At 39.6% G+C, this 27,867-nt stretch overlaps 1 protein-coding gene across 1 annotated transcript; it reads left to right on the top strand.

The window, feature by feature from the left end:
- Nucleotides 1-7,668: 7,668 nt before the first annotated feature.
- AMACR (alpha-methylacyl-CoA racemase) lies at nucleotides 7,669-27,854 on the top strand. Its single transcript, XM_049795723.1, has 5 exons — nucleotides 7,669-8,513; nucleotides 10,863-11,006; nucleotides 13,408-13,568; nucleotides 18,695-18,881; nucleotides 27,381-27,854. The coding sequence occupies exons 1-5, from the start codon at nucleotides 8,264-8,266 to the stop codon at nucleotides 27,788-27,790; spliced, it is 1,152 nt and encodes a 383-aa protein (XP_049651680.1). The 5' UTR covers nucleotides 7,669-8,263; the 3' UTR covers nucleotides 27,791-27,854.
- Nucleotides 27,855-27,867: the final 13 nt, after the last annotated feature.

The following is a 27,867-nucleotide window of genomic DNA, read 5'->3' on the forward strand; positions in this document are numbered from 1 at the left end:
TCAGTATTTAACTGTTGAAAGCAAATGCTGGCTGGCTCATGAGTTCTGGTCACAGTAAACTGGGCCATTCCTCAGCATTAATATTTGCCACTGGCTTTTCAAAGTTTGGGTACCTGAAATCCTGGCTTGCTACTTTCTTTTCATCAGAATCAGCACCAAATATACTGAGACAATACTGAAGTTTGAATGTATCTTCTGCACATTCTGGCTTTCCACACAGAAGCTAATATATATTACATTTTAACCAGACATTACCTATCATTAATGTGTAACAAGCAAGCGGGGTTAGGAAAACATTTATTTGAAATTCTTTTATACTGTACACAGATATCAGTAGCACAACAATAAAGCAAATGAATCAAAATCTGCCCTATAAATTTGTATGTCCTTGTACACGTTCCTAGTGTATGTAAACCACATCTTACAATGAAAAATGCATGTTGATACTTGATGATTATGACTTGTGATTTTTTAGTTTTAAGCATCAACCACTGAAAGTATTAGCTTTAATGAACTGTTGTCTGATGGATTTTCCTGTTTCTTTGTGAACTCGTCAGGTTTGCACCACATAGGTTTTCATGCTTATTTTAATAAGCATTTTAGTAAAATTCTGGCACACCTTCAAACTAAAACCCACCCAACAGGTAATCAGATAATGTTGTTCTTTTGGAATAAGTGCACAAGCTGTATGAGATATATGGCATCATAAGCTAATGTTCATGGCAGGAAAAATCTTGAAAAAAGTATTTCTTGTTGTGTTAGGAATGTTTGCTTACTTTGTAAAACATACATTTAGCCAATAAAGATTAATAGTCATAAAACTGTACTGGTTTGTTCATACCTGTATTTACTAAGGACCTTACCATTTGGAAGCTATGGAGATACACTCCTAATATGTATTTCCTAAGCATTCATTTTGCTACTGAATGGGAGAAAGCCAGCACTAGGGGTCAAAATTTACATGTGTGTACATATACACACACACACACATAAGATTTAAATCCCTAAGGTTTCCTTTGGGTACTTAATTTTCCTTTATGGAATGGCCATTTTAATCCATTGTGATCAGAATAAAGCACTTAGAAACTATGATACATACACTCATTTTAAGATCCTTTACGTTATCTCTTGTAATGGCCATGATATAAAAGAAAGCCAAGTTTTGCCATTCTCATCTTACGGTTTTTTTCACAAGTTTTGTGCAATTTGGCCTGCTAAGAGTGGAAAGCAACTAAGAATCACCACAAAAGCTTCTGACAAACAAACAGCAGCACGGTCTCAGTTCCAAGGTTAAAGCTAAGACATTTTTAACATCAGGGTTGAAACTTCCTAGTTTTTGTATGAAATCTCTACAGTCTTTTCTCTGCAAAGTTATTGCATGCAATCTCTGCTGACTGACTGTTGTAATACTTTACAAATAAATTGTTAACTTACATATTAATTGTTTGTTTGTGTGTGTGTGTGTGTGTGTTCCTGTTCCTCAAAATTATCAAGTTTAATATTCAGTCATGTGGAATGTATGGTTTTTTTCTCAGAAATGTTTATGAAAATCAGCCATCTTTCCCTCACTGCTGATAATTGAAAGACTGTGGCTTAGCAGATGCTCGAGACAAAATGTCTTCTGTCGGAGACTTTTGTCCTCTGTTATAAAATAGGTGGTATCTTGTAATTTGTTTTATGAGTCAGAAACCTGGAAACTCAAAAGCTGCAATTTGGAGTATACTTAACGGTTTCTTGTCTTTGCTAAGCTGAGTCTATATCTCTCTCCCCCACTCCATGAGCTCTCAGATTTAACCAAAACTTGGCAAGAGCTGCAAGCCCCTGCCTGCCACGAGAGCTGTGCTTTGGTAGGCAATATCCTGCCTCTGGGGTAGAAGCTGGCATTCCAGCAGGAGAAAACACTGCCCCGCACAGAGACAAGTTGAGCTCTGCTCTGTGAGAAACACCAGCCGCCACTCTTGGTCCTCCCTGCCCCCTGAGACCCAGGGACTGCTGTCCTTTCCTGTGATCTTCTTGCAAGGTAGCAGCTCTAATTGCCAGCTGCGTTAGGAGCATTAAGAGTTGCATTTTGCTAAACAGGGCTATGTGCCACTTGAGAGATGCTGGTTGGACCCCTTGGCAGAGGTAAAACCCAACTTCTGTGCAAGAAAAACATGAATTAGAATGAAACCTAACTGAAGGCAAACATCTTAGGTCTGGGTCCCAATTTCACCAGTGATGTTTAAAGAAAGTGGAAAGCAGATCAGTTTAATTAGAATTCCTTGAGAAAAATGCATCTGTGGTTTTAGTTTCAGAGGCTAGTCCATGGCCCAAGGGTGACTGAGTTGATTCCAAGGAAGCAATTTACACTGACAACAATGTGCAGCCTCAGTCTCACTGAAAACCTTGTGAGCCAAAGGGAGGGCTTTAAATAAGTTTTCTAAAGGGAAAATAAGGAACTCAACCTTCACTCAGATCTTTCATCTTCCCCGTGAAATTTTGCATTGAGTTTCCTACACTACACCCTGCTGCTTTCTGAAGCAGTTTTTAATAAAAGGGTTTTTTTATTAAAACTCTTTTTTCTCCTACTTAGCTCACATTATTAAAATGATGTTTTGTGCTCAGAACGAAAAAAAGCACAGGGAGGCGCTGAGTGGTGTGTGGAAAGGCCCACAGTTCTTCATTTTGGTGAATCAGCAGCAAAATCTCTATTTTGCAGTTAGTTCTGCTTCAGCAACCAAAGGAAATAAAAACTGACAGTGATCAGTTCAGATTTAGAAATCTGAGGCAACAAAAGAAATTATGCAAAGCAGTGCTCAGGCTAGGTGTCATACTTGGGTATCAGTGAAGGAAGACACAAACTCTAGATGCTATCTTCATAAATTAAAAGAACTCAATACAATGTCCACTTCTTAGTATGACGAGGTTCCCTCTTACACCAAAGGGCGACAGCTTTGGGTGAAGTCTTTGGGTGAAACCACACAGTCCTAGCACGAGTTGCAGGGCCAGCATCTGCAGTGCCCTGTAATTTTCATTATCAAATAGTTTTCTGAGGGAACTATGCAGCACAGGAGTAGCAGTAGAGAACAGCCATACTTGCCAAGCCTCATCCCCCTGCTCTCTGGTTAAACTGATACTGAAAAACAAAACAGTGCCAGAGTCTATTCTCTGGCCCAGAGTTATCATCGGACTATGTTAATGCTAATTAAACTCTCTCAGACCCCATAGTAGGGTGTCTGCTTGCAAAATTGTCTCTTGGGACTGATCCCCAGCTTGCTTTAACTTTCAAGTAGTACTCAAGAAAAGTTTGGGAGATAGCTCCTGTCATGGGCTAAAGGCATTCACAAATGGAGTTTTATCCTTCTGCTTTTCTGAAAGCAACCCAGCAGATGTGAGAAATTCCACAAAAATCAGTGTTTTAAAAGACTCACATTGTTACAACACCAAGAATGGAAATACTCATGTTAAAATCATCTTTGACATCTTAGCTCCTGTTCCCTGTGAATGTGTCTCACAGAATGTTCCTCCCATCATCTAGTCACATGCTACTTCTTGGCCTCATCCAGCAACAATTATATGATGCTTACCGAACAAGGCATGGGCCACATAGTGGAATGTGATAGCAAGAGATGAATATAGAAGAGCTTCAGTCAGTAACTTATCCAAATGTATAGTTAATGAATCACTGATACCATAGAAAATAGAGCATACTAATATGTCAGAAAGAACAGAGGAATTAAATTCACAGCAGCAGCCTTCATTTTAGCATTTTCTAAGTTTCTAAGAGCTTAATTTTTCAATCTTAGCATTCTTTGAAAGAAAAACACTCCAGGCTGTCACAGTACACTGAAGTTGTTGAGAGTCAAGGAAGTCCGTAAGGACTGGAACTTCAGGCCAGGAGATGCAAATTCAGAGTTTGTGCCATTCTGTCATGTGAAAAGTCCTGGTCTGCAGCTGAAAGCACTGGATGGAATTTAATTTGTCTCTTTTAATTTGTTCATCTTTTAAACTAGAAAAAAGTAGATGTATGGTTGTTTTGAACAAAATCTTTCAGATATTACATAACTTCAGATCAATGCTTTCTTCCCTCCAAGACTACCTGCTTCTCAGAATGGTCCGTGTTTGCTTTCTCAAATTATTAAAGGCACACAAAATAAAGAACGTGAATTTGGTATGCCATACCTAAAGCGCAAATAAATGGCTCATGGGCAAGGTGTTGTAAACTGTTTGTAAAAACAAAGGCTTATCAATCCATTGCACTGGAAATGTAGGAGAAATTGTCTTCACTGAATGCAGTGGACAACACTATCCAGCAGGAATGGCTCGCTGGAAATAAGTTTAGGGCCAAGTGGTAGTACATGTGGTACCCAGCACAGAGCTGAAGCTCAGTATCCAGGCAAACAAAATCTGGGAATAACCCTGGTCTAGAGTTTCCAGTCCCTACAATAGTGGTTAATAATAAACTCGTAGGAAAATATTTATTTTCTACTGATTAGCCAATATAAAGATTAGCTGTAAAAAGCTACTTGCAAGTCTCTTCATCTAAATCATTAAAGCACAGTAATACCACCAGCTGTGACTCAGAAGAAATAAAAGATTAGTATTTTGGTTCAGGTACAAGAGTAAATGTCCAAAGTACAGAAATCACCATCACAGGTGAAGTGTAATCAGTAATTTGTTCTACTTTAACAGAGTATTAGGGGACAGATTTCTGACATTGTGAAAGTTAACAGCAAAGCTTGTTTATGGCAGAAAGGCCAGATCATCACCCCACTGGCTGACTGGACTAAACTCACAGACAGTAGTTTTTCTAGGATATGTTGATTTTAATGAAGTAGCACAAGGCAGCTTATACTACTTTCTGTGGTTGAGACTGAGCTTTCATTACTAAATCTGTAATTCATATTCTCAGACAGACAGAGCCAGATTCTCAAGCAGCGTGAATTCACAGCTACTTTAGAGGGATGTATCGATCTCAGGATAGATTCTCTTTGGGCCTTTTTGCTGGTGTGTGGTGGGATGTACAGTAAAGAGAGTGAGCAATAATACGTGAATCCACACTCACACAGCAGCAGAGAAACAGAGAAAGGCAAAGAGATGCTCCAAGCTGAAGAACCTATTGAAATTGCAGAGATTATGCAGCTGCATTTGACAAGCATTTTTGTACAAGGGACAGTGTCACAACAGCACACAATATGAGGTCAGAAATGTGGAGCATCACCTACACTGTCTGTGGGGATATTGAGAAGTGTTACAAATGGAGCACAGCTTCTACTCAGGCATGGCATAAATGCAGGCTTCAGGATAAAGCATCCATGACTGAAAGTTTTGATAAACTTGGGACACAAAAATACCACCATAAATTTAATGAGAATCTTTAAAGTTCTCAATTTCAGATTAATGTATCTATGTTTGAATTGACTAGAGAAGTTTCACCCTAAGTAGTGACCTATTAATTGCATTTTTAGGCAATTAAAATCATCAAGATTTGAAATATAACAGATGTAAGCAATTATTGCTTTTTCATTTAACAAAACCAATATAAACTGTACTGATACTAGTATCTCTTTAACCGTGTATTAAGATGGACTAAATTGTAAACAATATGCAGGTGAAAGGGGAGAATCAAGGTTTCGTGTACAGCTATAACTTCACATCCCTGCCTTGGTACTTTTCCAAAGGACTGGAAAGTGGGAGTAATCGTAAACAAACTGTACAAAGATACAAACTGTGAAAGTCTGGCACGCAGTGTAGCCAGCCTGTAGCACAGAAGTGCCTGTACCTCTGCAAGAAATGTTGATATAACACAGAGTATATATAATTTCATTTTTTAAACACTGACTGTGGAATACACTAATTTCAGTATAGGAATGATATACATTTCACAGGATCACACAGTTGGCAACTCGCTGACATAATTCAGTAAAGATCACAAAAGCAGTCTGACAAGGTGTTGTGAAATATGTTCATCTGATTCGTGTCAATATAAACAATGCTAGGGCCGCATAATAAAATGTGACCCTCACTGTCTATGCAATCTTTAACCATTTTGTCGATCCTTGTATAACCGCAGGCCAGGAGGAGACAGATGATACGTACATAGTTCATTCTCTTTTTGCCAACCCAAAACCGGTTCTGCTGTTAACTATCCTAGAAAAGAACTGAGGCATTTGGATGTGTATTTGTTGGAGGGGGGGTGTCTGTTGTGGACTTGTTTGGGTTCTGGTGATAGCGGCTGGTGCTGTGCAAGGTGCCGGTGGTCACACAGAGTGTCTGCGGTCTGGCCCGAACAGTGGGGAGCCTGGTCAGAGACAAGTTTCTAAGCACCCCCACAACCAGGAGATGGAGAAGAACACACCTATTATGAATATGTAATGAACGTTAGACTATAAAAGAAGCTGTCTTGTTTTTCACGGCATGCATCTTGGTAGAGCAGAAGCTCCCGGTGTGCCCAGCACTGTTTGCTTGCCTTTATTCATTTCATAAACTGTTAACTTTGTTTGGAATCCTGTTGGGGACTAAATTCATTTATAACAGTGTGAAACACAACCTAGAGTCCCGCCACCCAGACTGGGGTTTTAACCTCAAAACAATCTCCTTTCCTATACTCGCTGCCTCTGCAGTGCTGAATTCATACAGCCACGTACTTGCTGATGCATATTAATGATGTGTATTAAATGGTAGCACTGCAATGTTTTTACCACAAGCGCATGCTAGGGGATGGCTCCTTGGTTTTAACACGTTTTCTGCTGTCCAACTTGCTGCTTCTGGAGAGTTTACTGGATTCAGATAATTAGCCTCATCTTTTGGTTAATTAGAATATCTGTTTTTCTCTCATGCCTGTTTCTTAGTTTGTTAATATCCAATTTTTCAAAGTGGATTTAATGCTTATAAAATGCTGCCCTCAACTCCCTGAAACTGAAATAAAATTATAAGGTCCCGATTTGAATGTTTCAGCCACAGAGTACCCATTGTAATGACGGATGACAACAAAAAAGCAGGTGCAAAGGGCTGCTCAGTTAAACCACAGCAAAATCCAGACATTATCCAGTGTGTGATTATGGTGTTACTTGGATGTGGTAAACGAAACAGCATCAGGTGAAATGAAAGAAGGTGACACAACAGGAATTGCCTGTCGTATTCAACACAAACTCCAGGACCCAAAGGTAAGAAGGGACAAAGGAAACGGAAAACTATCGACAGAAATGCAGCGTCCCAGTAACATGATGATGTCTGTGGAAACAAACCTTTATGTGGTACAGCGTCTCTAAGGGAGGGAGGTAATAGACAAACCAAGCCAGCTTCACCTGAACGAAAAGGCCCGTTTTTCTCTCTGCCATTTCTTGTGGGTGGCAGCACAGCAGTGGGTACAGTCAGGGGGATGGTGAAAGTGTCAGGAAGAGAGGGGACACTTCTGGCTGAAGCTCCACGACACTCCTGGCCGGCAGAAAGCTGCGGGGCCAATGGCCTCCATGGTGACTCATCTTCCATCTTCCCTTTGTGGCACCACTGAGCTAAGGGCTCTGCACCGGTGAGCTGCGATCATCAAAATACTCATTAAAATTGGTATTTACTTAAAATCCCGCCACCATCCTTTCCGCAAGCAGCCATGCCAGGCCTGTCCTGACCGGATTCAGCAGGGCCTGCTGAAGGTGCTGCCACCCCAGCTGCGGGCTCTGCCCATCCCGGAGAGGCTACAGCCGCCGCAGCACCAGCTGCAGGACCAGGCAGCCCAGTTTAAAGGCACATCTGGTTTAAAAAACCCCGTTTTTATCAGCTCTGCTGCCAATATCCCCGAGCGTGGCCCGGAGAGGCTGAGGCGCGTGTGGGTTCGGACCATCCACGGCAGCCCCGGGACGGGGCGGACGGCTGGGACGGCCCTTGGCCACCCTGCAAAACACGACGGCTCCGGGAGTCCATTTTCACGTTCCTCGCTGTCCGTCCGCCCGCCGAGCAGCAAGGGAAGGCCCATCTCCTGACTGAAAACCCCACGCGGGGGGGTAAGGGGGCGACCCTGGGTGTAGGACGGGGCTCAGGGGGCGCAGCCGCGGTGGACGGTGAGGAAACGCGGGCCGTTTCCACAGGGGAGGGGCCACGCGAGCCTCCTCAGGCCGCGGAGAGTGAAGCCATGTTAAAAGGGAGAGGCGTGCGTGGCACCGCCCGCTCCTCTCAGGACACCCCTGGGAACCTGGGGCGCTGAGCCGGTCACCGGAACCGACGCGGCTCGGGCGACCGTGAGGGCGGCGAGGATCGATATCCCGGGGCTCGGCAGCCGGCGGTCGCCATGGCGCTGAGCGGGGTGCGGGTGCTGGAGCTGGCGGGCCTGGCGCCGGCGCCGCTCTGCGGCATGATCCTCGCCGACTTCGGGGCCCAGGTGGTGCGGGTGGACCGGACGCCCCGCTCTGCCGTGGCCACCGACGTGCAGGGCCGCGGCAAGCGCTCCTTGGCGCTCGACCTGAAGCGACCGCCGGGCGCGGCCGTGCTGAGGCGGCTGTGCTGCCAGGCGGACGTCCTCCTCGAGCCTTTCCGGCACGGTGAGGCGGAGCCGGCCGCGGCAGACGCCGGGGGAGGGCTGAGGGGGGTGGGGGGGAGGCCGGGAGGTTGGGCGCAGCCTGCCGGAGGTGGTGCGGGGTGAGCGGGAGGTCGGGTGGGTGGCAGTTGAGGGGCCATGGGGTGGCGGTGCTGAGGGGACTCCTGTCAGTCTGTGACCTCTGGAAATGCCTAGCGGGAAGGGAAGAGCTTCTGGGGGTTTATTTCGTGTGAACGGGTGAAAAATGCTGCGGGACTGACCGGGATTTGTGAAGTGCAAGAGCCGTGCGACACCGAAGGGAAGAAGCTGCGGGAGGTGATCAGTCGGGGCCTTCCCCCCGCTGACTGAGACACTGCGCAAATAGTTCTGGATGGCACCGCGGGCGACTGGGCCGAGGATGCCAAGTGTGAGCTTGGGCAGCTGTCCTGCAGTGAATTTCAGGCCTGCTGGTGTAATTCAACTCACATTTGCAAGGTTAGCCTGTGGGTAAGATGTAGCAGACGGTGGTCTAAGTCTCGCAGCTTACGATTCCTCTGAAGACGACAGATATAACATGCTCTCTTCGTTCATAAACCATACACAGGCACTCATCTGATGCTCATGCATGGGTTATTTCAGTATCCCTGCTGTTCCTTGAGGATGCTGTTCTGTTATGAAGACTAGCGTTAAGGTCAGGTTGGTCGGGCCTCTGAGAACCTGATCTAGTTGAAGATGTCCCTGCTCATTGCAGGGGGCTTCCAACCCAAAGGTCCCTTCCAACCCCAGCCATTCTGATTCTATGATCATGCTTCAGTGAGGAGCTAGCTGAAGTGTTTGGGAGTTTCTGCAGTCAGTTTAGAAATAGAAGGCTGTATCAGTTAAACATCACACATCATAAACAGGCTTGGCTATCCTGTGTCAGGGATAATGCTTTTCATTCTGAGAACAGGATTTTATGATTGTGATGTTTTTTACTTTACAAATTTTTTGGTTTGTTCCTCAGAAGCTGTGCAAACAAAATTAAGACATTAAATTCCATTTTTCATTGTAGCTAGTTTCCTACTTTCTAATGGGATTTTTTTTTTCCTTACCATGGAAATTTATGTTTTCTTTGGGTTTATAGGCATTCGCTTTTTTTTTTTTTTTTTTGACCTGGAAATGCAGGTGATTTTGTAACTAGATGTTAGGGTTTAGGGGCCTGTAACTGAGCTAGGCAAGTCTGTGATGCAGCATGAAGCTGGTGTGAACCAATGAGAAGATGAGCGCCCAAGTGGCAGGAGAGTTTCTTTAAACATGCTGTACCATTGACCTTCCAACACTGACTTAGTGACACCAGGGGTTAGTTGGCACCCAGTTCTCACTTGTGCTTTTGAAAATCTTGTTCTTTACCAAATTTCACTGCTTTCTCCCTGGCATTAATCACTTGCCATTGCCCAGTAAGTAATACAATAGAAATAGGTCTTAAGGAATTTGAAGATCTAGTAATATTATGGACTAGTTTGTGAAACAAGTTGCAGTAATAGACTCTGGGGGGATAGCCTGTGGGTAATCCACCCATAACTGAAGTTATGTTATCCCTTCCCCTTCAAAATGAGTCTCCCTGTGTCTCGCCAGTATAGGTTATATGGCATAGTCTGACCAAACTGCACTAAGCCAATAAAAATCTATCATTTATTTGCTACTTGCATTTGCTTCTTTTAAAGCCACTATTTTAGAACTGCAAGGTCAAAATTTTAGCCTTGATTACTGTAAACCCATGCTGACAAAACCTACATTTCATTGATTTCTCAAAGTTCCTTATTCACTGCATTACAAAAGAACACATTTTCTTTTGTTCAGTTGTTGCAAATCATTATCGAACAGTGGCATGGTCCATTCGCGTCAGTCAGTTAAAAGATAACAAGAACACATGGGGAACTGAGAGGCTAATATGGTGAGGAAAGTATATTCCAGTGAAAGATGGAAGCATTTCCATGTCATTTTAATGTGGAAAACATAAAGGTTTGCTTTTTCCTCTCTCTCTCTTTTTTTTTTTACAAGCCTTTGGTAGCTTTCTCTCTCATTTAACACTACATGGATTACAGCAAGCTGTCTGGCAATCTTTTGGGGAAGTAAAGCAGGAAAAACAGCTGAAAAGAAAGAGCACTAAAGCTTAATTTCCACTAATTGGTTTGTATTCAAAATGTAGGCAGTATGTTGGTAATTTTTAACATTCTGGCTGTTCACATTGTAGTATGGATACTGAATTAGAATGTATTACTTCACAAATTGCAGTTCAGTTCTCTTGTTGTATAATTTAACTTTGAACCATGTATATTTTGAATCTTGTTAAAAAGAAATGTAAATTAGTATTCCATGCCTTTGTCTTTTTAAGGTGTCATGGAGAAACTTGGTCTTGGTCCAGAGGTCCTTCTGCAGGAGAATCCCAGGCTCATCTATGCTAGACTTACAGGATTTGGCCAGTCAGGACAATATGCTAAGTCTGCTGGTCATGATATCAATTATTTGGCTTTATCAGGTAGGCTGTAAAATTTCCTGTCAAATAAGGGGGTTTTCCCCCCTTAAATAAAGACTTGAGAATTTATTGAAAGCTTATTTGCAGTTAGCTTGAATTACCTGAGGTGCAGTCTGATGAAACAGCTGAGCAGATCGGAAGTGTCTCTGTCAGTGAAAGGAGGGTTTCCTTCTCTTTTTTTTGTGTGCTTCTCCCTGCTTCTTTCTCTCCAGTTAGTTCTGGTGCTTGCCTAACCCCTCTCTAAGCTCCCTCACAAGTCAAAAACTGTCCAGGAGAAATAAGGATGTTTTTTCGCCAGCTTATTAAGGTGAAGCGGTTCATTAAGGGATCCAACAAATGTAAAAATGCAGCACAAGAAAGGGGGAAACATGGACTGGATGGCTGTTCATTTTGGCAGCAGCAGTAGGCTGTTAGGCTGGATCAGCACGTCTTCTCCGGCTGTACAGTGTTTTCCTTGCTTTGTGCTATTTTATCTGGATAAAGTTTTCTCTTTGAAAAGAGGACTGAAGTTTTTATGCATTTTTGTCTTTCTTCAGGGCCTCTCTCCTAGAAAATCTGTATACTTATAATTCTGAAAGGGCTGCAGATTATTTTGTGTGTGCGAGCACCTTTTTCTGAGTGAAGAAAAACTAGGCAGCCTAAGCCATTTGAGCTCTTGTGCTTTTCTGCTGTAAATATCTCTCCATTGATACCAACCGAAAGGAAAGTAGGCTTAAAATAAAGTAGCAATGCTATGTTTCCTTAAGGTGTTACAGACAGCATGCTGGTTTTAATTGTCATGATTCTACAAATATGCAGTAGCAAACAATAACAAAATTACCGAACTCTGGTGATAGCAGTGTGTCATGCATGGCCCCACCATTTTGTTCACACTGCTTCTGCATGCTATTTCTCTGAGCCTGTGGGGAAGGAGAGAAAGTGCCCCAAAACTTCTTGGCTTCCTACTGGATAAAGCATTTATTTTAGCCACAGCAAAGGGCCAGAGCAGAGGCACTTCAAATGTAGTGATCAGGTATCACCTGCTATGGAGAGTCATCGTGTTGAGTAATTAAGTTTCTTCAGGGACGGGTTCAGTCTTCTTGCATTATGTAAGATTGTCAGGGAGTAAAAAAGAGTAAGGAAAGGATGCCTCATGTGAAACACTTTTGTCTTCATGTCCAGATGATTTCAAAGTATTACTGTATTTTTATTTGTTATTAGCAGAGGGAGAGGCAGTACAGAAACAGTGTAGTGCATCACTACCTTAGATTGTAGTGCTTCCTGTCTACAAAAAGATGAGCTTTGGTTTTCTTTAACTAAAAAATGGCTTGCATTAGAAACTCCAGATGTAAGTTAATGTTAATATGTTGGTGCCTGTGATGACCTTTAGGCTGTTTAAAAGTGAGGTTTTAGTCAGTGACAAGGCTTTATGCTTGCACCACAGGCTTTGGAAACGTCTTTATATTGGGCACTCGCTTGCTTTTAGGAAGCGTGTTAGACTACTAGCTAACTAAACAGTGCATCAGAATCATGCAGTTCTCAGGAAGTTTTGACCATGTATGCTGCAAGGCTCAGACTTTAGGCTACAGGCATAGGAGAGAGAGGATCATACTATAGAGTTTCTTGTTTGCCCAAAGGGAATCACCATAAGGGAACTAGAAAGAGTAAGGTGACTGTAAAGAGGTGGTTCAGGATGGCAGAGGAATGCTAACAGATTCAGAGCTCTGCGTGAAGTAAACTGGCTTAACCTTTGGTCTATGCCCATTCATTTCTGCGTAACTGCTGGCATAAAGATAGGTTCCCTGTGTCTACATTGCATGCAATCAGAGGTAACCTTTCTGCATTATTCACCCATTCCTCTTACGCGCAACCTTTTTTTTTTCCAAACGTACTTGAAGAGGGAGGATAGAACTAAAGTGCAGTTGTCGGTGTGAAATCCTTTGTTATGATTATTAATTCGTGGGTTATGTGCACAGAAGACTGTACATCTGCATTTTTTCTTTAAAAGATTCAAAGAAGAACAATTTACCAAAGTTGCTTTGAGACATGTTCATAATGCCTATTGAATTCTTATGAGGGAGGTTCTATGTGGGTACAAAGTACTTATATACAATTATTGCACACAGGGGGTTTTGGATGAAATTTGGTCCCTGTATAGCCAAAATTATTGATGGTTTATCTGTGAGACTAATATTAATCTCTTTAATTAAATGCATCATCACTAATATGATTTCATATGTTCTATTCTTTTGTGAATTAAAGAGTAACTATTTGCTAAGATGCAGCTGAGTAGAGACAGAAGACTGTTGGTAGACGCTTGCTTTACCCCTTGTTTACTTGCATAGATTGAAACGAATGAAACTTTAATTGTTGAAATGTAGAAATAGACATTAATAATTTATACTTATCTTTGCTCTACTCTCAGGTGTGTTGTCAAAGCTGGGTAGAAAAGATGAAAATCCTTATGCACCTGCAAATCTTCTGGCTGATTTTGCTGGTGGAGGTGTCCTGTGTGCAATGGGCATTGTTACAGCCCTTTATGAACGTACCAAATCTGGCAAAGGGCAGATCATTGATGCAAGTATGGTAAGTTTGGTCTCAAGAAGGTGAGGTTTCTTAGGTTTGCTTGTTTGGTTTTTTTCCCTGCTCGTAAGTCTGTAAAAGGGAGGAAATTTGAACTATTCATAAGGTTTAAAACTGAGAACTTGTGAAACGGAAAGTAAGTAATCTCATGAAATGGCTATTCTTTGATGTGCAAGCATTTTCACCTATCACTGTTGCCATAACAGCCTTATGACATGGGACACATTCAGTGGCTTTCCCCCTGTGCCATTCCCTATATTTCCTTTTACCAGTCTGCCTTCTTCACAAAATATTAGCTGTGTGCATTTGATGAGTATGTTTTCTGAATGGAAGTAGGTTGTATAATAAACAGTTAACATAATGCATAACAGCAAAAATGATGATCCTAATAAAATAAAGGATTGTGTTAGCTTTATCCAATATACATCTGCTCATGAATTTGTGATAGGTCATGTCTTATTAGAAGCACCGTTCCCTTGAATAATTACATTGCCATGGATTATTGCCAAGAAGTCAATTTCAAAGTTTGTGTTAATATGCCGTAAAATAAAAGAAAGGCTAAATTAGCTTAATAATGAATACTATGGATTTTTTCACTGGAGGTCCACCCACTCACATACAGAGGAAAAACACATATTTATGTTTATCTTTGAAACCTGTATTATCTGCAAGTGTTTTTTCCTCTCTCTGTCTCTTTTTCTGTTTTTAAAGAGTGTTGCAGTTAAAATTTGACCTCCCTTCAAGGTGTTGTGATACAGTAAAGGCTATGATTTGGACTTAATTATAAATTGGAAAAAATTACATTAATTGAAAAAAATCCCTTTGTTGAAGAGGTCTTAGGAGAGTGGCAAGAAGTGTTAGCTATCTTGACTTGAGTAAGTTTTTGACAAATTCACATGACATTCTCAGAAGCAGGCCATGGCATTATGGTCTAGATGAAAATTCTGTGGGATCAGTGCAAAACTGGTCTAATGTTTTTTACCCCAACAATAGTTATTAGTGGTTCATTTTCAAAATTAAAAACTTACCAACTGGAGTTCTAGAGTTGTCTTTTGGGTTTTTTTCAGTGTTTTCCCCAATAATGAATAATGGATGAGCGATTGTTTTTAGTAAATTTTCAGATGATGTGCATGTGGGAAGAACTACAAGTATGTTGGACACTTGGATTAGAATTGAAAAGGACCTTTTCAAATTGGAGAAATGACCTGAAAAAAAATTAGCTGAAATTCATGGAGACCACTGCTCTGTAGTTCTGTTAGGCAGAAACAATTAGCTGCACAAATACAGTATAAGAAAAATTAGCTAAAGTACAATCCTGAGGGTTTGTAGTAGTCACAAGCTGAACATGAGTCAACAATACGATGCTGTTGTAAAACACAGACACACTGTATTAGGATGTATAAACGGGAAATAAAGCCAGCAAAGTTTCTGAAGTAATTCTAATCTATTCAATATTTATAAGGCCTCAGGAGAATACTGTTTCTGATGCTGGCTATCACCTTTCCAAAAAAAATGACCAATTTTAGGAAGTCCAAGAAATACACCAAAAAAGATACGAGTCTAAAACATGACCTACAAAAGAAAATTGAAGTAGTCTGTATATTTATGAAGCAAAAACTGTGGAGAATTGTGACAAGTCTTCAAATGTTTAAAAATATATTTCTTGTAGTTTGGAGTATTACTTTATTTTCACTATTGATACTTTAAGTCATTAAAATAATTTGTTATGACAAGAATCAGTGTAAGTCTGCTAATGTCCTAATGATATCTGTGGCTCATTGGGAATGGAATGTGTTGTGGTTTTTTTGTGTTTGTTTTTTTTTTAAGCCCTCAAAACTTCTCTCTCTCATTTTTTTTGTGTCTCATTATAATTGTGGAATTTACAGTTCCCTGCTGGTGTTTCTGGTGTCCTATGAAATGGATGGAATGTTGTCCAGTACCACTGGAAGTACTTTACCTGGCATTTTGTTATGTTCCTTTCATTTGAACACACTTTCAGGAAGACAGTTGATGAAAAACATACATGCATCATCAACAGCAAAGACAGTTCAATAGACTTCATGGAAGTAGATATTTTAAAAATCACAATACCGCAGCGCTTCAGCCGTCATTTGGTTTTAACATTCTTTTTATTGAATAGGCCTATTGCTTCAGTTGTTTTAGGTTTAGGTAGTCTGAATATGTTAATGGCTCTGACACATCATGGAATTTACCACAGTAGAATAGGGAAAATTAATTTCTTTTTTAACAGCTTTGTGTCCTCAGGTTTACTTTTATTAAGTTTTCGTCTTACTTCATGGATTGTTTTACTGAGGACTTGTTTTTTCCTTTTACTGCAATGTCTATTTTTCTGAGGTAATCTGAAAAAAATAATTATCTCCTGTCTTTGAGGTTAATAATTCTAGACTGAGATCCGAATTTTTGTGACAAAAGGATTCGTTATTTATCTTTTACGTCTAATTACTATGCTGAAAGCTGAAAAATGTTTTGGGAGCATTCTTATGATCACTAGTATACACATGAGGAACTCCTCTAGTTAGTGAAACTAAACTGATACAGAAAGAGGGTAGATAGGATCAGGCCAAGGGCTAGATTTGTATCACCTGTTCACAGTGTCCAGTGTTATTGTTGCACTGCGTAAAAAGTAGACACCTGGTCCTGTGTTTCATCTGTCTACATCAGAAGAATTAAATGCCTGGTCGGAACTGATTCATGTTAGTTGCTGTCTCTTCTTATTGACTCCATCGGTGTCATAGGTGTCTTACAGTGAGCCTGATAGTTCCCATGTGCTGAGTAGGATGTGGAGTGGACACCATGATGTGATGCGGTAGGCACAATTGTACGTATGCACTCTGGCACCACCCTGGAATAGAGGTATGTGAGTCAAGGCCACACTCTAGGTTCACTCCAGATTCAGAGACAGAGCCTTCTGCTGATGGTAGGCATCTGACCAAGCATGACTTACTCTTTGTGAAAAGACAGCCACGGTAGAGGGTGGTGGTTATGATCACTTGCATAATAGTGTCATGACAAGAACATTTAGCTGTCCAACAGAAGACTGGGGTTTCATGTATTTCTCAGCCTGGAGGTATTCAGAACCAAACCTCCCACAACCTAGAGATGTTCATTAGTCATGAGGATAAAGATGAGGTTGGTATGGATTCACTCTCTGTGTTGTTTGAAGTGTTTCACTCTGCAGAGGGGACAGAAGACTTGCTGAGCAGACAGGTCATCCAGCAGGGTGGTGCCTCTGAATTCGTGTCCCTGCTTCAGAGATGTCTGATGCTTTTAGCTTGATGGCACCATTAAGTGAAACCCCTAACAGTTACGGTAATCATTCTGCAATTAGGCTTAAATGGAGGGTCCCCATGTTGTCCTTTTCATGTTTTAAAAGAAAGTAGTCACTTTCTTTTAAAAGAAAGTCGCTTTTTTGAAAGTAGTCACACATTAGTGTGTATGGTATTACTTGAGCATGCCTTTGGAGGTTTCGTGCAGATGTTAGACACCTTTTTACTTGTCTGAATTGCAGTGGGCCTCAGGCAGAAGCGAACTGTCCAGTTGCCCAGCCAGGGATATTTCAAAAGTCTCTGTACCAGTCCAAAACAGATGTGCTATTTTATTTTAAGTGTTTCCAGGGTAAGTAGCATTGTACATAGGTACTGTAAGTAGTTCCATCAACACCAAAATCTGATTTGCAGTTAGAGCTTATTCTGATATCCCCATCTATTATTATCCTTACTTCCAAAGGTCTTTGTGTATTATTTTGTTAATATGAGCAGTGCAAGATCAGATCATTACTGAAGCAAACACTGTTTTGATATCCTTGTAATCATTTTGCAAACATTTAGATTAAGGTATACAGTATTTTCTCATATGAAAGTACTTTAATTGACTTCAACATATGACAAGTAGGGCAGAAGTATTCCTGTCCTTGTGGCAGGTACTTGAGAAAGAGGCCAAGTAATACACATTAAATGAAGAAGCCTTCATGACTGCATACTTCAAAGATTTGCAAATCTTTGCAAAGTTTTAAATTCTTCCTTAGAAAGGTGGAGACTAATAGATCTTTCCACATGAAAATTTGGTAGCTTTTTATTTTGGTACAATCTCTGTGCTTTTCTCTATGGATGACATTAGGTTAATTTTACACAGCTGAAAATGCATGAATCAAAATGATACTTAAAATGATACAGCACAGGTTTTTCTCTGTTCCTCTAGAATGTTTCTGGCCGTATACTGTTACTGCCTCATCTTCTTTTACAGTTTTTCTAATGTACTTGGAAGAAAATGCATTCTGCTGGTGAACAAAATTGTAGGATGTGATTTTGCCTCGAAAGACTGGTACAAGCTTGATAACTCTTGAAAGGCTGAACAAACTGAATTTTCATCTGGTTGTACTCCACATAGCCAAGATTTTAAGGAGCAAGTTGGAACAGGATTAATCATGTTTTGCAGTGCTGTATTCATCAGATACTTGCCCATTTAGAGACTACCTTGCTATGTCTATGTACCTGTCAGTGATGAGAGTGGGAGAATAATTCTTGTTCTGACTTCGTGATGGATATGAGCTTCCCAGTTCCCATGGTATAAGAGAGCTTTAACCTTTGATTTCCTTCCAGTTTTCTTCTAAAACTAGAAGTCTTATTATAATCAGTAAATTCAAAGTAGTTAATGTTGAGATAAAAATTTGATACTTAGAGGACTGGTATAGGCATCTTGATTTCCAGAGGTTTAGAAGGCTTGATGGCTGTCAGATACTTAATGTTCTCTAGAGTCGAGAAACTTGTCCCATTGCGTAAAATTACTTACATTCTCTTTTTGAGCTCCTAATGATTATAAACTTGCTAAACAAGGAAACTTTGTGCGTTGAAAGTGTGTTATCCATCTGAAGCTGCATTATTACATTTATGCTCCTTCCTATTCTCTAATTCTAGATGATTTCACATATGCAAAATAAACAGTAATTGAAAATTTTAGGAAATTAAACTACTTACCGTAGATTTTGTCATTAAAATTCTTATCAAAGGATAGAACTGGTGGTAGTTTTTTGCTGTTTTGTTTTATATAGAATTAAGGTAACATGCCAGCTAATTTACTGAAGCTGTTACTTTTTCCTGTAAATCTTCAAGGTAGAAGGAGCAGCATACCTAAGTTCTTTCTTGTGGAAGTCACAGAATTTGGGACTTTGGAACAGACCTCGAGGTCAGAACCTGCTAGATAGCGGTGCACCTTTTTATGAAACCTACAAGACCTGCGATGGAAAATTCATGGCTGTTGGTGCCATTGAGCCTCAATTCTATCAGCAGTTAATAAAGGGTAAGTAGCTTTGAGCAGTTGTTTCACATCAGCAAAGCATGATTGAATGAATTCTTTAATACTTGATTTTCATTCATGACATCGGTTATGTTGATTTCTTTGTAAAAGCCAAACACTTCTTGAAACTAATTGGGTCGTACTGTAGCAGTTTAGTTGATTTTCTTCTTCTAGCAATTGATAACTATCTTTCTCATCCCTTCTTCACCTTACCCTCAGAAATTACACTTAAATTACAGATTTTCTTCTGGAGTTACGGTAATGGTAGTCTGTGATGTGGCTGGAGCACTAAACAACTATTTCTGGAAACCACTTTTTTCAAGGGATTGTGAATATACTTTAAAAAGGAGAACTAATTGTTTGGTATTGCAAGTAAAATTTCAAGCAATTTCAGTTATTTTTGCTATAATTTTTTTTTTAAAAAGAAGCTATTTAAATTGTTTCAGAAATGAATGTTCATTGGAAGTAGTTCATAGTATTTCTTGACAGAACAGAATTTTTCTAGAAGCAAAGTCAGCCTTATAAATTAATTTCCACCTCACCATTTCAGAGTGCTTTTAGTGTCCAGCTATGGATATAATTTTTACATTTGACTGAAGACTCTTTAAATATGAATATAAAATATGATTTATCTGTTTGAGAAATTAGAATGGGTCATGCAAAATAATTGTGTGAAGTTAAAACAGAAATTTGCAGGCGCCTCTTTACCTTTGAACTGTTTGTGTGCTTCAGGCTTTTAATCAGATGTGTTCTTTGCTTCTAACTGGTTATTTAATTTAAAAATAATTTCTTCTGTTGTGCTCCATTGGTAGATTGCTGTGCTTTCTGTACAGAATTTCTGAAAATACAAAAAATTCACAAAAGAATTTAGTATTTATTCTTTTTCCATTATTCTGAATATGAAGGATATAAACAATTCTCAGTCTAATTTTAGTTTTGCTTAAAGAGTGGAAGGAATGCCAACAAAGGATATACCTAAAGTGGATGTACTCACTGTTCTGTGAACCACTTTTGTACGTGCTTGACTTACATGCGGTAAAAGGGAGGAAATTTGCTTACTTTGCTGAGTGAGGGTGGCAGTGGAGTAGCTCCTTATGCTTGCTCAGTCTCTCCCCACTGATAATTCCTTGAATTGTAGCATGGATGCTTGTACTGGTTTTGGCTGGGATAGAGTTAAATTTCTTCATAGTAGCTGGTATGGGGCTATGTTTTGGATTTTCGCTGAAAATAGTGTTGATAATACACTGATGTTGTAGTTACTGCTGAGCAGTGCTTACACACTGCTCCACCAGTGAGTAGGTTGGAGGTGCACAAGAAGCTGGGAGGGGACACAAATGGGACAGCTGACCCCAATTGAGCAAAGGGATATTCCATACCACATGACATCATGCTCAGCAATAAAACTGGGGGGAGGTTGGCAGGGGGCCCACTGCTCAGGGACAGGCTGGGCATCGGTCAGTTGATGGTGTGCAACTGTTTTCATTTGCATCACTTGTCTTCCTTGGGTTTTATTTTCCTCTCGCTTTGTTATTATTTTTTCCCCTCTTTTCCTTTATGTTTTTTTTTTTTATTTTTCTTATTTGTAATTATTAAACTGTTTTTATCTCAACCCACGACTTTCTTTCTCACTTTTATGCTTCCAGTTCTCCCTCCATCCAACTGGGGGACAGGGCGGTGAGTGAGCAGCAGTGTGGTGCTTAGTTGCCAGCTGGGGTTAAACTGTGACAGTTCCTCTCACAGGCAGTTACTGCCAGCTCAGCCCCAATCAGCTATGTTGTGCTAACAAGAGCGTAGTCAGTGGCAGGGCCTGCACTTCCAGGAGTTCTTCAAATTCAGGAGCATGGTACGATGAAATGAAGGTAGGGGATTATAAAGTGGGGTATGCCTTTGGTGAGCAGGATCCCAAAGACAGATCTTGTTCTATAAACTTTGGCTTTGTTCTCTTGCAACCTGTGATGCTCCCAAAGTTCTTGCACATCTGTGGCTGTAAATGGCTGCTTCTCTGTGTAGTTTAAAGAGGACACTGCAATTGCGTATAATATCCAAATTGGCACATGCTGATACATGAAGCACATAAGGCAGGCTCCTGGAGTGACTCAGGGACATGTCCAGCATTATGTGCTGTCCCCAGATCAGATGCCAAGTTTGGAAGAGCCATGTTCTTGGCTGAAGAAGCTGGTACTTTGTCCCTCATTGTCCTGAGAATAACTTGTTTGTGAACTCCAGTTCTAAGCTACTTGATCTTGAAAAACAAAGTATAGTTGATTATTCCACACTTCGCAGTTCTTTGAAATGTTATTCTCATCCAATCCCTAAAGATTTTTTTGCTTGCAAGAAATGGAGTTGGGGAACAAAAATAAGTATAAAACTGTATCAAAGTAAAATGTAAGCCCTTGCTCTGGAAGTTAGGGAATTTGGAATTCCAATACATGTCTTCAGGGAGAATGCTTGTATTGAATATAAAGGAAACAAGAAAAGAATAAAGCTGCTTACTCAAATACCCATATGTTTGGCTTAAAGTGATCAAACACTGGCCTGCAGTATTCATAGCTGCAGTATTTTATTCTTCTCTAGAGATTAAGTTGAATAGCACTTACTTTGAAGCCACAGGAGTAGGATGGATTCTATATTTGTTCAGAAAGAAAACAGATTCTGTAATGGAGTCTGGTCTTGTCTGTGACTCTTCTTCTCGGTGAACCTTTGCTGGACACTCCAGCCTTCTCGTATTGATCATTGCTGCAAGGCAAGACTCAAGCTTTTTCTCCCAACCAGCCAGCCAGCTTATCTAGAAAGAAGCCTCTGATGGATGATGAATCCAGTCGTCAGGCAATATAACATGATCAGTGACCGGTCTCTCTCTTACTTAGATAAATAGTTACTGAGGAAAATGCTAAAATTCTCTTGTTTTCCTCTTACTTGTTTCTCAGCAATTTACACCATTAAGTTGGAGCAGCAACTATGAATTCATCTGCCTTGGGGTCACCCACATTGGACAGCTTTATTTTCACACTTGAAAGTATTACTTATGCTTACAATGCACAGAAATGGCTTGATTTTAACAGCTAAGTTTCAAAAATAGTTATTCCAGCAATAAAGAACTGGTGTATCTGTAAGGAGACAACTACTGCAATCACAGCTGTGCCTGTGCTTCAGTCTGTTTCTGTCATATTTAAAAAATCCAACATACAGACTACAGTCTTCTGAGGAAATTTTGCTTTTTACTTTTAATTGTATCACAGTCTTTCTTTGTTTACAGTCAATAATTTTTCTTTGGTTATTTTGTGAAAGTATGTTGTTGAAAGTATCAGAACAAACTAAAGATTTTTTTACAATATTGCTTTTCAAATAAGTGGTCTTTCTTCACTGTATTTTTAGTATTGTATTTCTGGGATATCTCTTGCAGAAATTCAATTCAGAATTTAAGCCTTTGAAATTTATAGGGAAGAAAAAGCTGCTTGTGAGAATTGTATTGCTCTTTCAAAAACCAGAGGAGCTTTGACTTAGGCCGAGTCGTCTGTTCCAGGCACTAATCCCCTGTTTCGAAGTAGTTTTAAAATGGTATGTTCCAGTTACAATTTCCATAATTTCATTTCATAAATTTTTCCCATAATTCTGGCCTGTCCTGCTGATGAACAATATAGTGCTGTTCCAGATAAAATATATTCAAAAGCCATGTTATGTCTCTGTCCTTATTCAGAGAGTAGGTTACTTTTGTTACTCTTATGTAATGAGAACACAAGGATATGGGTGTTGCAGATGTAAGAGCTGGAGATTTAAAGATTGCAGAATTGAGAGAGGAACATGATATCTGAACCATTTGTCACTGCTCACACAATTCTGGTTGGCTGAAGTGAAACTAATTTCCTTTTGGTTTTGGTTCTCTTCAGTGTTTCCCTGCAGAATTAGGAACCCAGTGCTGGACCAGAATGCAGTTAATGCATTAATGATAATGATAAGGAAAGTTCTTAAGGGGTCTGCAGAGGCAAATTAAGTTTAAGAACATACAGCATTGTAGTCTGAGAAGATTGTTGGCTTTGTAGATCGTGCTTGGCAGGGAAAATTAAATTTCTGCTTACCACGAATTTATGAATTTTTTTTTAAAAAGGTTATATGAGAAACTGAAGCTGTATAAAATAGATGTGGTAAATAATTGCTGTAGTAGCTGTAGTATTATGAGTTGTATTCTGGACTCACTATGGACTATTTGCTGTTAACAAACATGCTGTAATCCTTTCGCTTATATTAATTTTATTACTACGAAAGTCAGCCAAGAAATAAGTAAAATGCCTTTGCATCTTATGAAAAATCTGATTTAAGAAACATGTGCTACTAATGTTAAGTCTCAGTGTTTTGACAGAAGGAGACAGAGTGTCTTCCAACTGACCTGTAAATTGCTTCTGCAGGTTTCTTTTGATTTTTTTAGCAGTATGTGCTTAGTATTGCTGTAGCCAGGCTACCAGAAGCATGCAGAACACATTAAATTTTGTGTATCAGGTGAGAGTAAAGGTTTGATTCTGCATTATCATGTGGTGTAAATTTGGTTGCGTAAGGTGAGCTTAGTATCAGCTTACATTGATGTGAAAAGCACTAATAGTCACTGAAGTTCTGAACATGTATTTAGTAGTACTCCTTTCATACTACTTTAATAGTCATATTTTGTGACTTGTTTTTAAAAAGAAGGGAAAAAAATAGGAAGCCCTTGAAAAACATAATTTACATCATTATGAAGGGTTTCCACAGGGCTCTCAATTTTGTGATTGTAAAGTATTGTGTACTGTATTAAAAATCTGCTAATGTATGGAATTGAATACAACACTGTTATTAAGAAGGGCAAAATGGACAGTTTCCTCATGGCATTTTAGACACCCTCAGTGACACATAAGGTTAAGTTTTATTTGAATTTACTTACTGTGATAAGCTTAAACATTGTACATACACTGTAGAGGCCAGGTTGTTGCTGCACCAAAACCTTTGTAATTGTGGTAATTCAATATGTAAACTTGGAGTACTGCTATGGATGCACTTGCAGCGATGGTGTGGTAGTACTCGGGGCCTGATCAACCTTTTGCTGAGCTGTCACTCTCCAAAAAATGATTTCATTTCAGTAACTTGGAGCAGTTTATGTAGTTACTATAATGAAAATTCACCACTGTCTTGAAATATTCTGAAGTTCAATTCCCTCTCAGAATGAGAATGAATTATATTTAGAGAGAGAGAACGAGCAATGGCATACACCTTATGGCTGTGGTTTGGGCCAAAATTAAGGTTTCCTGTACTAGATGGTTCTGTTCAGTCATCTTGTGGCAACATAATTTCAAAATTACTGTGCTATAAGCATACAGTTTTGAAAAGAAAATCAGCAAGTTAAAACAAGAAAATCGTGAACAAAGCTCTGCTAGGGATCCTAAATAAATTTTTTAAATACTATGGCTGAAATGCTGTAAGAAACTGTTCATTTCCAATATATGAAAGCAACTTTGCTGAATTATCTAATGAATCTTCCTGTTTTCTCTCTCTTGAAATAGGTACCTAATATTACTGCAGTTTGTCTAAGACATTCTGTAGAAACAGAGATTTCAATTTTTGCATTAATAAATGACATGCAGATATATTTCAATAAAACTATACCATTATAAGGAGACTTACTTTTTTGTTTTTCAAAAATTCTTATTTCAAAGCTGTACTAGGGTAGGTTACTGGGCTTTTCTAAACAAAAATCCCTAGATGAAAATTTGAACAAAAAACCTTGGAAACAAGTTGTGATTGCTTTACCAGATATTCTGCGTACAAGATACTTTGCTTTTGATTATGTTGGGTGAAATCTGTCATCCTGTGGTATCCCAAACAATTCTGTGCTGTGTAATTGTTTCCTTGTTGACTCAGTCGCTCCTGCTGTGATTCTGTTCATCTGCACCACAAATGGTTAGCACAAGCTGGAAAATGAGAAGCTGTAATGCTTTTAAATGCTGTTGGTTCATGCTATTTAAAGTTGAAGTCTTCAGTGGTCAATGGAAAATGAGCATGTAATATTAAATTCCAGGTTCTGCATATTGTTCTATTTTGCTAGAGCATGTATGGTTAGGTTCAGCTAACTTTCCATCTGGCACAATCTTCAAATATAATTGTGTAATGGGATAATGGTAGAGCTCTGTTCATGTTGGACTGGCTACTAGAACCCAAACCATAATTAATAAGCAAATAAATACTTATGAAACAATGTTTCCAATCAACAAGATTTCATGCACTGAGACAAAATCTCAGATAGTATGTTGTTACTTAGCTTTACCTATTGTGGCAGGTAAATTTGCCTCACCTCCTAGTTCTTAAATAAACTATACAGCAGTGTTATCTTTAATATTATCCTTTGAAGATTAATAATCAAATTAATTTTGAAAGCATTGTTAGCTTCTATTTAATTATGGATGCTCAACCAGTATGAGTAATCTTCAGCTGATTTTTTTTTTATTTTTTTTAATACAATGTTATGAACAATTAGGAAGACTAGATTGTAAATTTAGTGATTTAAGGTGCACATGACTTGGTAACTTACTAAGGACTAAAGTTTACCTTGTAGTAATACTTATCCTGATACTAGAGATTCCTGCGTATAAGATGTGAAAATGCTAATTCTGTCTTTGACTGTGTTGATTTTCTTCTAAACATGAACAACTGCAAGGCTATATTTCTGAGTCTGGAGATTGGCAATTTCTCTGTGTTCTCCTTTGCAGTACCAAAGTAAGATTTCAAAACATATATTCATTTTCAAAGCTATTATTTAGGAATCTTGTGATCAACAGTGAAATTCTTAAATACTATAATAACTTGGGGGGGACTATGAGCCCCAAAAAGTGCATGTAGTAGAGATTATGAGCAGAAAGAACTTAAACAGCAGAAGAATGGATGTTATCTTTTCTTCTCTCCTGTATGTTCAGTAGCTATATGTCTAACCCTCTCAGTGATAAGCTGTAGAAATAGAAGATACAGAAAGTTTTTTCTGCCTATCTACAGCCAAAGATTAGAGGAGTTCGGTGTAAATTCTACCTGCAAACAGGCATCTAGTAGCCAAACCTGTTAACAGTTGCGAGTGAAATCATCAGTCTGATGCCAGAAATCCAAACTTATAAGAAAGAATGCTCAAAATTAAATGTTTGCAGAGCTCCACATTTTCTCTGCCTTTTACACAGAGCTGTTGTTTTCTAAGCAGCTCCCTTTTTATGTGAAACATTATGATGATAGTTGTTCTGTAGGCTTTCTAATTTCTCAGATTTACTTCTTTCTTATCCCCACTCTTTCTGAGTTTTTCCTGCTATTTTCATGCTCCTGAATTTCAAGGTGTGATTGTTTGGACAACCTTCAATATACCACTTCTGATTTCTATTTGGTATCATAGACTCTGTTTGTTCTGTCTCCATTTTGAAAGTGTGGTTTAATTGCCTTTTCTCTTTGTTTCTTACTTCCTTTTTGAGGTAAATGCTACAAGAAGTGATAACAATTCTTGCATCTCCTTGAAGTAGGAGAATGGAAGGGTAGGGAGTGCAGAGCCCAGGATCCTTGAGAACAGAAACAGAGGTGGGAAACTGGCTGCACAGGAAAGATGTAAACTCCCCAATGAGAGGGAAAGTGGTGCTTAGTTAAGGGAAGGACCTAGGACTTGACTAGTTCAGGGAATTTTCAGTACAAAGCCTGTGTGTTCACCCTCTGCTCTTGTGTCTCAGAAGGGGTATGCATATTGCATACCTAGGTAGTCCATGTGACCGATCTTCTGGGAAGCAGAGTTCTTAAGCAGTTAGTGAGTGTAAGGGCTATGGGTTTCACTTTTCCAAAAGAGCAGCAGTGGAGAGTTGGAACCTGGGAAGTGTGCTGAAGAGGGGAGAGCAGCAACGCTGCTGGAGTCCATTTGGACTGAGGGAGTCCAGAAGCAGGTCGGTTAGCCCACAGGGACCTGCTGCTGAGCTACCTTATGCACATCGATCTGGGTATATCCATCCACACCACCTTCTCATCTTTGGCATAGAAATAACCTGATCGTTTTGGACTTCAAACACTGTAGCCTGCTGAATGTCCAGCTCTGGCAGATGTACTGGCTTCTATGAGATAAGTATATTGCTGTAGTGCAAGATCCATTAGGGAGACTTTTGTGTTGCTACTGCTAGGTAGAGAATACAATACCTATTATAGAAAGTGTTCTCAGGACAAAATGTTATCTCTAGGCAGCTGCTGCTCTTATGAAGTGTTTATACAAATAAGTGTTTATTATATGTACTTAGTTAAAAGGTTGTAGCTGTTGTGGTTTAGACTAATTGCAAGTAATAGAACATTTTATTCTTCTGCTCCCTCCCCCTCACAGATATCCTAATAAAGTTTGAAGTGACTTTTAATACGTTCTGCTGTGTTGGACTGCCTGCAAAATATTAGCTTTTTGAGGAACATACTTAGTTGTGGGCAGCACTTGGTAATTTATCTAAGCTATACTGTAGTTAAACTTTGCTTTTCTCCTTTCAGGTCTCGGGCTAGATTCAGATAAACTTCCCAGTCAGTTGAGTTTCTCTGACTGGCCCAAAATGAAGGAAAAATTTGCATCCATATTTGCACAGAAGACACAAGCTGAGTGGTGCAGCATATTTGATGGTACTGATGCCTGTGTGACTCCTGTTTTGTCTTTTGATGAAGTTGCCTCACATCAGCATAACAAACAAAGAAGTTCTTTTATCAAAAATGATCAGGAAGAGATAAGTCCTAGACCTGCTCCTCTTCTATCAAGGACTCCTGCTGTTCCATCATTTAAAAGAGATCCTTTTATAGGAGAACACACAGAAGAGATACTTCTAGAATATGGATTTACTAAGCAAGAGATAGCCAAACTTTATTCTGATAAAGTAATAGAATTCAGTGAACCAAAAGCTAATTTATAATCTCTAACTATGCAGATCAGACAAATTTCAGCAAGTTTTTATGCATTAAAATTGAATTATATGACAAATATAATATG

Source organism: Accipiter gentilis, chromosome Z (assembly GCF_929443795.1).
Source record: "Accipiter gentilis chromosome Z, bAccGen1.1, whole genome shotgun sequence".
NCBI lineage: Eukaryota > Metazoa > Chordata > Aves > Accipitriformes > Accipitridae > Astur > Astur gentilis.

Excerpts from the sequence above, each read along its gene's own strand:
- AMACR (XM_049795723.1), top strand. The coding sequence starts at position 8,264 with ATGGCGCTGAGCGGGGTGCGGGTGCTGGAGCTGGCGGGCCTGGCGCCG. Across the intron at positions 8,514-10,862 it reads CCTCGAGCCTTTCCGGCACG|GTGTCATGGAGAAACTTGGT; the intron begins GTGAGGCGGAGC and ends TGTCTTTTTAAG. Across the intron at positions 13,569-18,694 it reads AGATCATTGATGCAAGTATG|GTAGAAGGAGCAGCATACCT; the intron begins GTAAGTTTGGTC and ends TAAATCTTCAAG.